Source organism: Musa acuminata, chromosome BXJ1-6 (assembly GCF_036884655.1).
Source record: "Musa acuminata AAA Group cultivar baxijiao chromosome BXJ1-6, Cavendish_Baxijiao_AAA, whole genome shotgun sequence".
NCBI lineage: Eukaryota > Viridiplantae > Streptophyta > Magnoliopsida > Zingiberales > Musaceae > Musa > Musa acuminata.
In genome coordinates, this window is record NC_088332.1 from 11,658,664 (window position 1) to 11,675,010 (window position 16,347).

The 16,347-nt window shown below is 39.3% G+C and overlaps 3 protein-coding genes across 3 annotated transcripts; 2 read left to right on the forward strand and 1 right to left on the reverse strand.

Moving 5' to 3' along the window:
* Positions 1–1,757: 1,757 nt before the first annotated feature.
* Positions 1,758–5,573, forward strand: LOC135676275 (uncharacterized). Its single transcript, XM_065187252.1, has 7 exons — positions 1,758–2,016; positions 3,014–3,124; positions 3,214–3,312; positions 3,461–3,571; positions 3,667–3,970; positions 4,317–4,456; positions 4,788–5,573. The coding sequence occupies exons 1-7, from the start codon at positions 1,879–1,881 to the stop codon at positions 5,322–5,324; spliced, it is 1,440 nt and encodes a 479-aa protein (XP_065043324.1). The 5' UTR covers positions 1,758–1,878; the 3' UTR covers positions 5,325–5,573.
* A 1,300-nt stretch (positions 5,574–6,873) lies between these two features.
* LOC135676276 (uncharacterized) lies at positions 6,874–13,462 on the forward strand. The gene is made up of 9 exons (XM_065187253.1): positions 6,874–7,057; positions 7,165–7,749; positions 7,825–7,907; positions 8,264–8,617; positions 8,920–9,207; positions 9,276–9,518; positions 9,607–9,828; positions 12,149–12,704; positions 12,785–13,462. The coding sequence occupies exons 1-9, from the start codon at positions 6,913–6,915 to the stop codon at positions 12,997–12,999; spliced, it is 2,691 nt and encodes an 896-aa protein (XP_065043325.1). The 5' UTR covers positions 6,874–6,912; the 3' UTR covers positions 13,000–13,462.
* A 145-nt stretch (positions 13,463–13,607) lies between these two features.
* LOC135676277 (mitochondrial arginine transporter BAC2-like) lies at positions 13,608–15,249 on the reverse strand. Its single transcript, XM_065187254.1, has 3 exons — positions 15,109–15,249; positions 14,580–14,896; positions 13,608–14,487 (listed from the first exon to the last, which is right to left on the reverse strand). The coding sequence occupies exons 2-3, from the start codon at positions 14,859–14,861 to the stop codon at positions 13,792–13,794; spliced, it is 978 nt and encodes a 325-aa protein (XP_065043326.1). The 5' UTR covers positions 14,862–14,896; positions 15,109–15,249; the 3' UTR covers positions 13,608–13,791.
* Positions 15,250–16,347: the final 1,098 nt, after the last annotated feature.

Here is a 16,347-nt window from a genome sequence, read left to right on the forward strand (position 1 = left end):
CATGCTTTTCTTCTTTACTCTCCAAGTGATTGAGTTAGACATTCTCTAATTCCTTTCTGAAGATTCTTTATTGTTTGCTCAATACAGATCTTCTAAAGGCTTGTCATATCCACTAAAACTATTTGCATCAAACCCAGAGCAATCTTATTGAGAAGAGGGTGCAAATATCGTTTTTAGGAAAGTGTTTATACACGTTTCAAGTCTAAATATATTTCCTAAAGTATTCTTGATCTTGTGTTTGTTATTTATTTCCATAATGGGTTTTATCCTCTTCTTTGTCGTACCTCTTTTTTTCAACACTTTGTACACCGATCCGAACACACCCATACCGATCCGAACACACCCTCTCCGAGGAAATTAGCGTGGGAGAACCAGTCTGTTGCACCCGCCAGTTCTTCGTATGTGAAGCCAATCCGATGCAGACCACCGTGGGTGGTGGCTGGTTGCGGAGCTAATGGATGTTTCAGCTCCCATCAGCTGCTCGACAGCGGTGTCGGATCAGAAGGGTAGGAAGGTGTTCGATCCGGCTTTGGTGTTTTCTTGTATGAAGTATATTGTAAATATCATTGTACACTATGATCTTGAGAGGGTCGCTCAGGTAAGTAAAGTGGTGAGAACAATATGATGTAATAATATATATTGTTATATATATAAATGATGAGGGATGATGACAGCTGACAAAATGAACTTACATCATCAACGAAAACTAAAATTGAAGTCATTAGAAAAATAGAAGAAAAGTTACACGTAAGACAAAAAAAAAAAAACCAAATACCAAAACTTTCACAAATAATTGAATGCTAATTAAACTATTGAATCTAATATATAAAAAAAGGTGACATATAGTCTATATATATATATATATGTATGTATATGAATCTATTGGCTTATTTTTTTTATACTTCCTAATAAAACATAACATAAAAAAAAGATTTAATTTGAATAAAACCGAACGAAGTAAAAAACTAAAATACTTTTTTTTAATTTAAATTATATTTTTTTATTTTAAAATTATTTTAAATAAAAAATAACGATTTCAATCAAAATCAAAATGATCGATTGTGACCTAAGTCTAAGTGATATACTTGAACTCAAAATCGATGGTTTTAGTTTTGTGATTCTAATTTCATCATTTTAAAATTTTTATATTTTTTAAAATTATAAATAATAAAAAAAATATCCCTAAAGACAAATCATTTATATGTTATTGAGAGGGGCAAAGTGGTAATTTTTCTTAGTCCAACTCGTTTGATTGATTGATTTATTTATTTTTAATTATGAAACCAGTGATTTGGATCGAAATTATTAGTTTTAATTAAAAAATCAAAAATCGGTAAAACCATCGAACCAATTTGGTTGCGATTCCAACGCGGTTGAAACGGTAAGGCAAAAGGGAGACTCCATGAGCTTATAATTCCGTGAATTGGTTAATAATAATAATATTAATGTCTAAAATTCCTTGATTGCTTTCGTGGTTCGTCGAATTTTCTGAGGTCTGAGCCAATTGGAGCCCATTAAACCCGGCCGAAATCCGATCCAACTCTGGGCCGATGGGTTGGCTAATAATAATATTCGTGTCTAAAATTCCGTGATTATTTATTTTCGTGAGACAGTATCGATTTCTCAAATATAGAAAAATTAAAACTTTGCATTATGGGATTGATTGATGCAATTACAAATCAATATATTACTTTTCATTTACGACAGCTGGAAAAAAAATAGTGCACGCTCATCTCCAGTTGTTTTGGTGGGTTCCAACAAGTGGAGGGCAGAGAAAGCAGTCCCCCCTTTCTCCCTTCCTCTCTACTCCTTTTCTTTCTCCGTGTGTGTCAGAGAGAGGGAGGGAGAGAGGAAGAGAGATAGAGAGAGAGAGAGAGGATGCCGGGGAGCCACGATCAGCGGTCGAGATCTGCCAAGGCGGTTACCATCCACGGCTGCGCCCAGTCCGGGGACCTCATCGGCGTACAGAAGCGGCTCCAGGAGAACCCGTCGCTCCTCAATGCGAGGAACGCCGTCGTACGCCCCCTTCTTCTCCTTCTCGTCCTTGGTCGCCCTTTGTCTCGATGGATTCGTTGTTAGTCGTCGACCGTGTCGCGCTCCTCATTGTTCTTGCTGCTTATTGCTATCTGTTTTTGATCGAATAAAATTAGTTACATGGAAACTTCTATTGCCGATTTGTTGGTTCGCTTCGACGCTTTCATAAGCTTCTGCTGTGTCTAAATTTTTTGTTGTCTTTTTCCACACTTTCGTTAAAATTCTTGTCTTTTTTTTCATTTAATCTTTTTGTTCAAGCAATTTGGTGCTTGAATGATTTCTTTGAACTTTTTTTTTGCCGAGGCATCAAAAGTGGTTGCTTTCGTTTATTCTTGAATCATTTTCAAGATCAATATATGCATCTGATATATCTGTCCTCTTTTTAAGCTGCTAAAACATATATCATACATCTCAATTCGGTAGGAGTTAACGGTTCAAAATTTTAGTTTCATATGTACAACTTTTTCTTATCTTGCTAAATTCTTGAGAGAAATAAAATAGAAAATTGTTATTCTAACTTCTTGATCCGTGACCTGTTTTTATCTTGGGGAAATTTGGTTTTGACGTTCAAATTCAAGGGATCTTTCTAAATTTGCTTTTTGTGAATTTGTTTATGGTTTGGAATTTGGGTTTTGTGGATGTTCTTCTTAATAATCTTCATCAGTTGGTAGAGAATGTTTTTGGGGCAGAATTCTTATAAGTTAGTGTTATTCTAAAATCTCGGATGATTAGCACATTGTCTTATTTTCGATGTTGGTTTGGCAAAATGGTGACTATAAGCCTTTGGATCTTTTCAGAACCTCACCTTATGCATTACTTAAAGCATCAATGTACTTAATGTTGCCATTTGATAGTCAGGTTACTCTTGTGGTTAGGCGTGCTTAGTTTAGATCTTGCCAATTGTTGATCACATTGTCTACCACAAGTGCTACTTATTCTTGCAACACTTATGTTCATCGAGGTTTCTGATTATTTGTAGATGGCACAAACACCACTTCATGTGGCAGCTGGATATAACAATACTAGTATCGTCAAGTACCTGCTTGAGTGGAAAGGTCCAGAGAAAGTTGAGCTGGAGGCAAGGAACATGGTAGGCTGAGAGAAATAATTTCTTCTTATCAGTGTAAGCATTACCAAACTATTTGTTCGTTAACGCCCATCGGTGCATACTGATTGCAGTATGGTGAAACACCATTGCACATGGCAGCGAAAAATGGTTGCAGTGAATCAGCAAGGATGCTTCTCAGACACGGTGCTTCTCTTGAGGCAAAAGCCAATGCAAGTTCTTTAACAGCATTATTCATTTTTCTCCCAAGTCATGGATTACAGATCTATAATTTTGGCTGCCTTGCCATATGTTTCTGGTTTACTATCCTTGTGCACTGACATTCCCTTACCTTTATTTTTTTTGTTATGTCAATTTCAGAATGGAATGACTCCATTACATTTGGCTGTTTGGCATGCACTGCGAGCAGAAGATAGCATTACAGTGAGCACATTGCTAGAATATAATGCTGATTGTAGTGTCAAAGATAATGTAAGCTTTCATTATTTAGCATTGTCGGATTATCTTGAAATATCTTGAAAGAGCATGTGGCTAGCAGACATCTAACTGTACTCTTTGTATGATAGGAGGGAATGACCCCTTTAAATCATCTCTCAGATGGTGCTTCTAGCGAGAAACTTCGAGGACTCCTTGGTTGGCATATGGAGGAGCAAAGAAAGCGAAAAGCAATTGAGTCATGCAGCGAGGCAAAAGCAAAAATGACTGAGTTTGAAGCAGCTATCTCAAATATTGTGGGATTGCAGGAGCTCAAAATGCAATTGCGTAGATGGGCTAGGGGTATGCTCTTTGATGAGAAGCGCCGGGCATTGGGATTAAATATAGCACCAAGAAGGCCTCCACATATGGCGTTCCTTGGTAATCCTGGAACAGGTACTTGCTACCAGACATAATACTATGATAGGCTCTGGTCCGTAAGTTGCAAAATATGTGATACAACTTTCCATTTTGGCAAGAAGTTGGATATGCTGCTCTGGCATCTGATCGAGTTGATCTCTTTTAACAATCTGACTTTTATGTGTAATTTTGATGTGAATTAAACTTGAAAGGGCCAACTCCATAATATTAAGAAAAAATAATCCTAAATCTCTTTTCTCTGAAACATAATACATTTTTCGGGGAAAATGTATATGCATTTGAATGTGTTGATCACTTAAACTACAAATTATTATCTTTGATTATCGCAAAGATTTCTTATAATGCTTCTGATATCTGACAGGCAAAACGATGGTCGCCCGGATTCTTGGGAAACTCCTCCACATGGTGGGCATTTTATCTACTGACAAAGTAACAGAAGTGCAAAGGACCGACCTAGTTGGTGAATTTGTGGGGCACACAGGACCAAAGACTAGGCGCAAGGTATATATACTTTTATTTTGCAATAGATATTAGCTTCAGAGTTATTTACCTGACATCACAAAATGGCCTGTTAATTTCTCTATCTGTAGTTCTCGATGCACAAAAAGATCTTTAAGTTGCTTCTCTTTCTTTCTATCGACCCTCTATTGCACCATGAACCATTTATGTTGCCCATCACAATTTTCTTCTAGTAGTGTGTTTTGTTTAAATGTAAGATGTATTCACATAGATTTGGTCAAAATGTGATTTTCTTACACTAATTTGGGGGCTGTGCTGTGTTAAAGTTGTTGGATCAAACATCCTAATGTTACATTAAACTATTTTTTCCCAGATAAATGAAGCAGAGGGAGGAATACTTTTCGTCGACGAAGCCTACAGATTGATTCCAATGCAAAAAGCAGATGACAAGGACTATGGCTTAGAGGCACTCGAAGAAATAATGTCCGTGATGGACAGTGGAAAGGTGGTGGTGATATTTGCCGGGTATTCTGAGCCAATGAAACGTGTGATCCAATCGAACGAAGGGTTCTGTCGGAGGGTAACCAAGTTCTTCTACTTCGACGACTTCAACACCACCGAACTTGCTCAGATTCTTCATATCAAAATGGACCACCAAGATCAGAATAGTTTACTGTATGGGTTCAAGCTCCACCCATCTTGTAGCGTCGAAGCCGTTGCAGAGTTGATCGACAGAGAGACGACGGATAAACAAAGGAGGGAGATGAATGGGGGTTTAATTGGTCCATTGCTTGCAAATGCTCGTGAAAACTTAGATCTTCGTCTTGATTTTGATTGCACCGACACTGATGGTTTAGTGACAATAACATTGGAGGATCTGAAAGCAGGCCTGGAACTACTTTCACCATGATATTTCTCTGCTTAGCTTACAGCTTCACTTCTTGTAGTCAGCTCAGCTCCAACAAATAGCAGATTGTCACACTGCAACAGTAGTAGGTATGATTCGTTGCTGCTGATGTATTCTTTCCAATGCAATGAGTAGTAAATCTCAGGTTGTATGGGATAAATGATTAATTGTTTGCTTCTTATTTGATGGTGTAATACGTAAAAGCAAGTTTGCATCTGTTCTATAAAGCGTTTGTCATTTGTTCTTTAGCCATTAACATGAGAAATCATGAATAGTTTCCGTTCTAATCTATTGGAGGGGTCACATGGAGACGTCTGTCGAACAGCACACAGTTGGTGAGGCACATGGAAGAGATATAGTGTTAGATCTGCTAATGACACTGATAAATGGTATCTTTATGTGGATCCACATGCGGTTTAAATGGATGACATGAACGGGTTACGATCCGCTTCTTATCGGGTAAAGCGGCGTTCCGCATCCGATCGATGTTGCCGTATCTTCGATGGGGTCATCCGATGCGGTCCCGATGGAGCAAGACAGGAACATAGGTCGACCGAAACAAGCGCAAGCCAAATCAAACGGAGATTTGGGCAATTAGAAATCGGGCGGTGGTACGAGCAGGATCAAAGCTTTCAGATCGATGGGGCTGTGCGTTTGGTAGTCCTTGAGCGCATGATTTCGCATTTTGGGACGGTCGATTTCTGGTCTGAAGACGACGAGAGAGTTCTTTTTCTTTGCCCTCGCACGGGAGGTGTCCTCGATTACGCATTATTCTTATTTGAAGGTTTGAATTTGGCCACGCAAAGTTTCAATTTTATTCCCCCGTATTCACGCAGTTCATTAGTCGTCGCATATCATATCGCATTCGTTATTTACCTTTTATAAAAAATAAAAATAAAAATAAAAATAATTAATATATGAGAGGGAAGTAACATATAATGGAATAGAAACTCCATCAAATATCATTTCTACCTCAACCACTAGTAAACCTTTTTCTATTAAATTGGGATTTCTATTCTCATAAAACATAAATTAAAATTCACAAATCCTATTAGTTATGATTGACTCTCTACCCGTTTGCATTCATCAAAGCCTATTAATTTTTTTTCTCTTACTATTCTTGATGTATTTTCAATATATTTTAATGATTATTTTGTTGTATTTTGATATATAATTTAAAAAAATAGCATTTGAACTTTTAAGAAATTTATGTTTAATATACTTTGTGAAAGTATATAAAATAATATTTTGGATTAGAATTTTTTTATGTTGCATTAAATCATGCATTAAACTAAATCGGACACGTATATATATACCGATCAATATTCATTAATTTGATCATAATACAATTTGTGTACCTTTTATTTTTATTATTTTATTTAACAAGATAAGATAAGAGAATTCGGTATATCATTTGTTACTGCATCATATCAGTTGGATTGATATAAATAACATTTAGGGATTTATAACGTCCGTTATATATCTAAATAAAAACATGATATATAGGCTTCATGTCGAACCTACGAAAACAGCGCGGGAAAACAAAGACGCGGAAGAAGAGGCGGAAGAGAGAGGAGAACGAGGGGGCGAAATGGGAGAAGAGGATTCGAAGCCGCCGCGGCGCGACTTCCCGGCGTTCCCTTTCGAGCCCTATCCGATCCAGACCGACTTCATGAGTTCTCTCTACGATTTCCTCGACAAAGGAGGCGGCATCGCCATGCTCGAGAGCCCCACCGGTACTCCTTTCAACTCTCTGCTTTCTCCATCTCCGTCGGTTTCCGTTTCCACATCGCGACCTGTTATGGATTCCTTCCCCGACGACCCTTCTTTGATTTGGGATCAGGGACTGGTAAAACCCTAAGCCTCATCTGCGGCGCCATGCAGTGGGTCGTTGACCAGAGGAGGAAACAGCGGCAACCGAAGCCGTGTCGCGGTCCCCCGACGCTGAATGCAGATCCCGGTGAAGCCAACCATGGTGGTGATGACGATGAACCCCAATGGATGAGGGACTTCGACGTCACCGCTGCGGATAAGAAAGAGATTCCGAGAAGAAGAAATAGTTTTGCGTTGGGGTATTTTGACAGGAAGGCGTCGATTGCAAAACCTATGGCCGGGAAGAAGATCCCTGTGGAGCCCGTGGATGATGAAGAGGAGTATTTGGTGGAGGAATACGAGAGCGAAGAAGAGGGGATGGGCAATGGCGTTGGGAGACCGAAGAGGAAGGGAGGAAGGGGTTCCAATTGGAGCAGCAGCGATGAGGAGGCCGATGAGGAGGAAGAAGAGGAGGAGGTGACGCCACAGGTTTATTTCTCTAGCCGGACACATTCACAGCTGTCACAGTTTGTGAAGGAGTTCAAGAGGACGGCTTTTGCTTCGGAGCTCAATGTCATTTGTTTAGCTTCGAGGAAGAACCTGTGTAATAACTCTGGTGAGATTGTATTCTGATGTGTTGGTTTAGAGAGGTTATCTTGCACGAGTTATGTTTATATCTGATTGTGACCAGAGGTTTTGAAGCTGGGGAACACTAACCAGATCAATGAACGGTGCTTGGACTTGCAAAAGAACCAGAAAGATGCTAAAATGAAGGTCTGTGAAATTTATTTTATAAAATTTTGTTTCAATTTGTCCTTTTCTTTTTGGTTCTACGGTTTGAGAACCACTTGCCTTTAGTATTATTATCTGGTTACGAATTCTGAGATACACTGGTGCTGCTCCTCGCCAGCTTTCTTTAGTCATGATACACGCGACAAGATGATGCAGATGATGATTTATCCCCTTAAGGCTATTGTTTATCTTTTTATAGTCTTTGCTCCTGGCATGCTAATTGTTAGAGTGAGTCAATTAAGCTACCATAGAATGATATTCAGACAAATTGTTGATTCTTGATGCTAATGATATTATTATTGGAAGCTGCAACTTATACAATGGGCATTCTTATGAAGGTCCTGAATGACAAGGGGAAGGCACGGTGCACAAAGATCGCATCTGGTTGTCCTATGTTAAGAAAGCAGAAATTGCAGAATCTGTTCAAGAGTGAGGTACAGGACAGGGGTGCAATGGACATTGAGGATCTTGTGCAGCTTGGAAGTAAAATCGGGAGCTGTCCATACTATGGAGCTCGTAACATGGTTCGTTCATCTGATATCGTTGTGCTTCCCTACCAATCCCTATTGTTGAGGTCAGCTCGTGAGTCGTTAGGTTTGAATTTGAGGAGGAATATAATAATTATTGATGAAGCCCACAACCTAGCTGATTCCTTCACCAGCATGTACAATGCAAAGATCACCCAGATGCAGGTAACTCCTCCAGAACAAATGTATGAAATTGTTTGATGGATATAAACAAGCGATTGTAAAACAATAGAACCTATTTCAACCAAAAAATTGAGCTAAACTTAGAGACTTTATGATCAACTTATCCATAGAATCTTGATACGTGTTCTGCTTTATGTAACTCCATAGAAGTTACTGTTTAATGTTTGTTACTGGTTACAGTAGGTGTTTTGGCAACTTCAACTTATTAATCTAACTAGTGTTTATCATGCTTGGCTAAACACAACAAGGCTAAAATCACTTCTTTGATTTCATTCTATTGTCAGTTGAAGCAAGTACTCTGCAACCTTGAGTTCTACCTTGACAAGTTTCGAGGTCGTCTGGGAGCAGGAAATCGACGCTACATCCAGACACTTATCATGTTAATTCGGTCCTTCCTTCAACTGGTGCTTCAATTTCATGGCATCGATTCTTGCAGAAATGAGCAGGAGTTGAAAGGGAAACTTGGTGATACTTCGATGACGATAAATGAGTTCTTATTTTCTCTTAACATTGACAACATCAACTTCGTGAAACTCCACAGATATATGAAAGAAAGCAAAATAATTTACAAGGTACCACATTAGTGGCATCCATCTATCCTTGGATTTTATTCCCAGCTGATGACCCTATTGGCTTTCAGGTAAGTGGATATGGAACTAAATTGGCAGGCTTACTGAGAGACTCCATTCATTCTGATAGTCAGGGCAATGATACAGAAGGAAGCATCTTATCTGGCTTTCAGGCATTAGCTGATATTATAATTTCACTGGCAAACAATGATAGAGATGGAAGAATATTACTCTCAGGACTGAAACTTGCTGATCAAAGAGAAGAAAAATACATTAAATTTGTGATGCTTTCTGGAGAGAGAATATTTTCTGAGGTCTATTCTCCCAGGTCCACTAAAATTTAAAAAAAAATACAAAGACTGTTTTGACGGTAGCAACCTAACTTAAAATTTTTTCCTGCAGATTTTGGATCAATCATATGCTGTTATTCTGGCTGGGGGGACACTCCAGCCTATTGAAGAGACAAGAGCACGTCTCTTCCCTAGCTTGTCACTAGAACAAGTGCATTTCTACACGTGCAACCATATTGTCCCTCCAGAGAGTATTTTGCCCATTTCAGTTTCTCGTGGACCATCAGGCATCAATTTTGATTTCAGTTACAATTCAAGAAGTTCTTTGAACATGGTTTGCTCTCAGTCTTATAATTTCTAATTCACTGATGGAACAATAGTTGTAATATTTCTGTTGATTTTATTTGAATGCTAGATGCTATATTGAACCGAAGGCTCAAAGCAGATGTTTATTGCAAAGTTAACGTGCTGTTTGATAGTATTTCTTATGAATATGTAATGTCTAAATGAATGTTATTGAAATAATTAAACTGTGACTGATTCATGAAAGAAAGGTTTATGTCACTCTGGAATGAATATTGTTGATGTATACAACATCACTGCACTTTCATTTATGAACGAACAAAAAGGTTTGGTTAATGGATTTTATTGAGGAATACAAAGGGCCAACACATTATAATTATCTAAGATATAGCCAACGAACTTTGTGGTGTAAGTTACTGTTCACCACTTGTTGGTAACCTAGAAAAAGTGACTAGACTAGCACTGAATGCAAATTATACAGATCATGGAAAAGCCAATTATCATTTCAAAATGGTGTTTAAATTTATTACAAGTAAATTGTAGTTCCTTATATATCAATTGCATTTAGTAATGCAACTCAAATTCTATTATATATAGTAGATCATGGAAAAGTCCATTATTATTTCAAAATGTTGTCATAAGTTTATTTTCAAGTAAACTGACCTGTGATACCTCATATATCCATTGCATTTTATAAGTGCAACTCAAGTTATAAGACATTCTGTTTTACTTTCCCTTGAGCTTAAATGAGAAATGTAATAGCATATAGTTTTAACTTTTAAGTATATACCCATAGAGAATAGTGAACTGAGTCATTCACCACCTCGAATGTGCTGATTTTTGTAGTTCCTCTTTTTTTAGGTTCTTTGTTGATTGTTTGAGCATGACTTTGACATGTGTTTCTTGATCTGGCACTTATGTATTTAGCTGTCTGTGTTAGAAATCTCTAGGAGTTGCATTAGTGTTGAATTTTCCTGATCTTGTGATCTTTGTGCTAGTGGGCACTTGGTCTTGAGGCTGTTTTTGTAAGTAGCAGATAAAGTGATTCAGCACTATCTGTATCCCTTCATGTTCTTCAATAGAACTAGAGGGACCTGGTTCGGTTACTAGGATTTGACTACCATACTCTATAAATATTGTGACAGATATTCAAATCACATAAACTGTCAATATTCAACTTGGACCACATTGCGGTACTTCCTGGACTTATTACTAGCATATAGGGTATCATCCTTCTTTAACCAGGAATATTGACCTACATAGTTTTGTATGATGGGAAATGATTTATGCAGCCAACCCAAGAAGTTGGGACATTAAGGCTTGTTTTTTACTGTTATCATGTATTATCATTCCTTGAATTTGCCTATTAACAAGAATCTTTTTGATATGATTGTTATATTTGTTGAACACTTCTGAAAGGGCTGTTTTTTGTTATTGACTAATTGATGATGGGATGATTGTGATCAGGACATTATGAGCATGGCCATGGAGTAGGGCTGGTAATATATGGATGTCAGTTTCTTGTTTTAACTTAAATTCCAACTTTTTAGTAATCTATTGTTCACTGGGTGGAGCAATTGGACTAGTCAGCATGGCATGACACTCACCTTGTATGACCAATAACAAGCTATCATAATGCCAAGATTAGATGGCACACTCTCAGTACAATACGAGATCACATATCAGTAACCAGGTAGACCAGTAGTGTTTACTTGGTGTGCCTCAGTATGCTTGGAACACAAAATCCTTGGTTTCTTTTCGAAAATGATAGCTTATTTATGATAAACAATTTAGGGGGTCTTAAGGTCGTCTTACTTTTTTTTGTATACTTTAAATGGACACTAGTAAACTTGGCTAAAACCAATTCTTTCATAGATATGATAGGAGAATATAAGAAATCCTAAAAATATATTGTTGAATTACCAGCACAGTTCATTATTTTTCAGACTTGCACTATCTGCATATCCATTCATTTGATGTCCATGCATAATAGTTTCCATTGTTTGAAGCTATTCCATGCTTGCAGTTAGCTACATCTTCATGGCCTAGTTGCATATAGAGCTACTTTAGACCTGTTAGTGTATACAAGAATGGAGTATAGTTATTTGAGAATTTTTAATGTCTTAGACATAATTGTTACTATGCATCATCTGCAATTTGATGATGAGCGTTTTTTGTTGCCAGCAGCCTAATTCTAGGCACCTAGAAGATTTTTTTTAGAATCCTGTATATAGCTATCACAGTTCATATTTTTCTTTCTGATTGTTATTATGCTACTTAATTTAAGAGAATAATGCCAATTTATTCTCTATGTCTATCTTATGTAATTGTATGGTTTATTTTCCAAGCAGATAGAAGAACTGGGGCGCCTACTTTGCAATCTAGTGGCAATTGTTCCAGAAGGAGTAGTAGTGTTCTTCTCTTCGTTTGACTATGAACGACGAGTTTATGATGCATGGAAGGCTTCAGGACTGCTTTCAAAAATTCTAAAGAAAAAAATTGTATACAGAGAACCCAGAAGCAGTAACGACATTGATCTTGTACTTAAGAAGTACAAAGAAACAATTGCATGTTGTGATAGAACACCGAAATCTTCAGGAATCAGTGGAGCAGTACTCCTAGCTGTAGTTGGTGGAAAGATTTCTGAAGGTATAAATCTAAGTGATGGTATGGGTCGTTGCATTATAATGGTTGGACTTCCATATCCAAGCCCTGATGTTGAATTGATCGAAAGAGTAAAACACATAGAAGGACTAGGAGAAGCCCCCTTACAGCGATGCAGCGAGTCCTTCGGTGGTATACCTTATGATGACTGCAAATCTGGCTTTGAATTTTTAAGAAGTTGCAAGCAAAGAGGAAAAGAGTACTATGAGAACTTGTGCATGAAGGCTGTGAACCAATCAATCGGTGTGGTTTCTTTTTGAGTTTTATTAAGAAATAGCATTTAGTTATTGGCTCTGTCAATGATCTTTTCCTTGCTACTGCAGGTCGAGCTATTAGGCATATAAATGACTACGCTGCGGTCTTGTTGGTGGACTCACGATATGCATGCAACTCATCAAACCGGAGTCCCTCACACCCGACTAACAAGCTACCCCTGTGGATAAAGCAACGGTTTGTTTCAGCCACCCAAGGCTACGGTGAAGTCCATAGATTGCTGCATCAGTTCTTCCAATTTAATAGAAAGAAGATGCCTAAATAAATGCACACAAGCACAAATAATTCGGACTCTCAGATGGATTGCTGCTTCTGCTGAAAACATTCAGGAGTATACATACATCAGATCTCAATGAAGAAGCCACATTTTCTCAGAACAAACACATGCTCGTGGCCGCTTGAGAATTTGCATTTTTGCTTGGTATAATCCTTGTTACTCGTTTCTTTATCTTAGATGTTAGCAATTCTTATTCTCAACAAGATTGTGTAGCTACTTTTCTTTCTTTTGTTTTTGTTTTTTTTAATGTTAATTGAGTTTCTTCATACCATGATATGTAGAACTTGATCCATAAGCGAATGTTTGAATTCCGCTTTTAGTTATTAGAATCATGTAATTTGCTTCTTTACACGGGAGAGAATGAATCAACTATAATTCAATCAGTTGTGTTGAATTTTGATAGAAGAATGAATGTGTCTTTGGAAACAGTGTAATTTTCATGATCCGAAACTGATGCATTAATCTTCATGATCAGTTGTTATGGTCTTCTTGTCCTCAAAATAGTGTTTGAATGATACATGAATTCACACACTACACCAGTTTAATTGCGTGACCTCTAACTACATCGAGCCGAATGACATCTCAACCAAAGAATGTACTTCAAACTCAGTTCTTTCATTCATAGCTACATCGAACGAGTTCTTATCACCAAAGTGTCTTATGCTCTTTTCTTTCTGCACAACAGAATCTAAACATTGGATACAAACTATGGATGAGTAATATCAATACTCCAATGAACATATGGAACAGGATTCCTAGTTTTACTTCACCCTTGAGAGCTCAGGTCTCCTCCATTGCCAGCCCTCGACTGTTGCTGACCAAGGACCTAAGAGCTAGCTCATAAGCAGAGAAGATGGCTCCATTGACAACAAAGGCCCGGGCAACAGCAGTCCCCATTCCTCGGAACAGCACAGCAACACCTTCTTCTTGTACGCTCTTGCGGATGCAGTCCACAATTCCGAGGTACTTTGGCGGCGGCTGGCCGGCCTGAGGCTTCGATTGCGCCTGCAGTCTGGACTTCACCACATCTAAAGGGTAGCAGCAGATCCAACTCACCACTCCTGCTAATCCTCCGGCGACCAGCATCGTTCCAAGGCTTTCCTGGCAAGTTTTCCGGCAGCCCGGGTGAATCTGCTCTCTTGCGTACTCGTATGTCCAGAAGTAAACTCCATGTGAAGGTGCATCTCTCAGGACAGTGATCCATAGGCCTCGGTATACACCTTTCATCCCTTCCTTGTTTACGATCTCCTTGGCAACGCTGATCGGTCCTATCCCACCTCTTTTGTAGCCCTTGTCACCGGTCATCTGCAGCTGAAGCTTTATCTTCACAAGCTCGACCGGGCTTAGTATCAGACTCTGCAAGGCGCCCGTTCCAACTCCACTCAGCGCAACACTTGTATAGGAAGGGGGTTCGTTCATGCTCTTGGAATCAAAAGCTCTGGAGAAGATTGCATACACCTGGAAGACCATGGCATTCTGCACAAGGAAGGACGATCGATGCACATACGAATGAGCTTTGCTAATTGCTAGCAGTTATTGTAGGCTCTCCGAGACACGAGGAAGCAGACCTGGAAGGCGACGGAGGCGAGGGGAGCGCCCATGCCGCGGTAGAGCGCGGCGGGGCCCTCGGTCGCGAGGATGCTGCGGAGGAGGCCCACGGCCGAGACGGGGCGGCGGGCGGTAGCGGTAGCGGTAGCGGCAGCGGCGGGCGATGGAGCCGGCGGCTGCTGCAGGCTGATGCGGAGCGTGTCGAGGGGGTGGCCCGAGACGACCCCGGCCATGCCGCCGATCCCTCCCGCCACGAACTCCCTCCCCCAGCTGCTCGCCATGAACTCCGGCCAGAACTCCATCTCCCCACCACCATTCCACACTCTCCGCCTTCCTCCTAACAAGACCTTACTTAATTAATACTCCTTGAACAGCGCAGGAAAGAATGGGACGAAGAGCAAAGGGAGGCGCGCAGGAAGCGGCCAAAGACTCTGGTTCCGAGGGCGCCGTGCGCGCTCCTGAGACTGGCGGACGGCAGCCGTGAGACCAACCGCACCGGTGCTTGGTTTAATGCGAGCGGTGCAGGGGAAAGTTGCGTCTTTTCCTTACGTTCTGGTGGTGCTGCGAGCGTCAGAGGCCTTGCAGCGGTCGTGGTACGACAGGGAGAGGAAGGCGGGTCGAATACGTGGATGGATGTGCTAAGGCATGCTAAATCCGTGCGCAGGAGGAAGAAGACCCGATGACGAGAGAGAGACTGGATCACGTTCAACACATGAGCAAGACGTGTAGTTATCTTCTTCGTCGTTGGTTATCCACACGAGAGAAATGGCAGGCATTGCTTCGTCATGTGGTGCAATGTAATGTTGGATGCCGTCACGACTCAATAATTGATAAGAACCACTTACCAAAGATAATTAATCCTAAGTTGAGAGTCTCAATCCCTTCCCTTCCACATTGTGTGGGATTAAACTTAGAAATTAAATCAACTTAAAACTATGAGTTTCACAAAATTCAAAAAACACGAACTCCTAATTAATTTAGTTGATAAAAACTTAGAATTCCATCTTTGGTCATTTATTCCATAGAATTTTATAAATAAAATATTTTTTTTATAGTATTTATATTAAATCCATGGATTGTCATAAAAAAAATAAGGTAATTCAACTTGTCTATTGTGCATGAAATAAATTCATAACTCTACCAAAATCCAAAAAGGAAGAAAAGTTGAGATGAACAATCACATATGCACCTGATTTCTTTGATGGCCAACTGATGCTGCCTCATTCAAGCCCGTCTTTTACGGTACTTATCTCAATTTTTGTGAGATAATGATGTACTCGGTTGACATCATCCCGATCTTTACGGGGGAGGGGGGGTTCGTGTCTTATTCAAGAGATATGGTGCTGATATGATCCGTCATGTTATCAAATTATGCTCTATCAGTGATGTATAAGATGAACTTGGAAATGAATGGTTTTCTACCCCTTGTTGTTGATGGCATCACTCACATGCACATATTGTTTACCGAACTTTTGAGTCACCTGAGTATTAAGTAAAAAAAGCAACCTAAATGGAGCCTTGGTCTGTTCAAGAACAAATCAATTTTCTGTGGAAGGGGCCGATCTCTCTATGTTGAGCAATCCAAATGTATTATGTATTGCTTTGGTTAATCTATGCAAGCAAAATATTAGCGAGAACAATTTATCTGCATCTTAACCATATGTCTCGTCCTTTATTTGATGATCTTATACAAGCTAATGAGTATGTAAGAACATCATATTTACAAACAGTTTTTAGTCAAAGACAAAATTCACCTCTCGATCAACGATGATCCATCCTTTCAAATAA

Coding starts and splice junctions, on each gene's coding strand:
- LOC135676275 (XM_065187252.1), top strand. CDS start 1,879: ATGCCGGGGAGCCACGATCAGCGGTCGAGATCTGCCAAGGCGGTTACC. Junction 2,017..3,013: donor TCAATGCGAGGAACGCCGTC/GTACGCCCCCTT, acceptor GATTATTTGTAG/ATGGCACAAACACCACTTCA. Junction 3,572..3,666: donor ATTGTAGTGTCAAAGATAAT/GTAAGCTTTCAT, acceptor TTTGTATGATAG/GAGGGAATGACCCCTTTAAA.
- LOC135676276 (XM_065187253.1), top strand. CDS start 6,913: ATGGGAGAAGAGGATTCGAAGCCGCCGCGGCGCGACTTCCCGGCGTTC. Junction 9,519..9,606: donor GAGAGAGAATATTTTCTGAG/GTCTATTCTCCC, acceptor TTTTTCCTGCAG/ATTTTGGATCAATCATATGC. Junction 9,829..12,148: donor CAAGAAGTTCTTTGAACATG/GTTTGCTCTCAG, acceptor TTTTCCAAGCAG/ATAGAAGAACTGGGGCGCCT.
- LOC135676277 (XM_065187254.1), bottom strand. CDS start 14,861: ATGGAGTTCTGGCCGGAGTTCATGGCGAGCAGCTGGGGGAGGGAGTTC. Junction 14,488..14,579: donor TCGCCTCCGTCGCCTTCCAG/GTCTGCTTCCTC, acceptor TTCCTTGTGCAG/AATGCCATGGTCTTCCAGGT.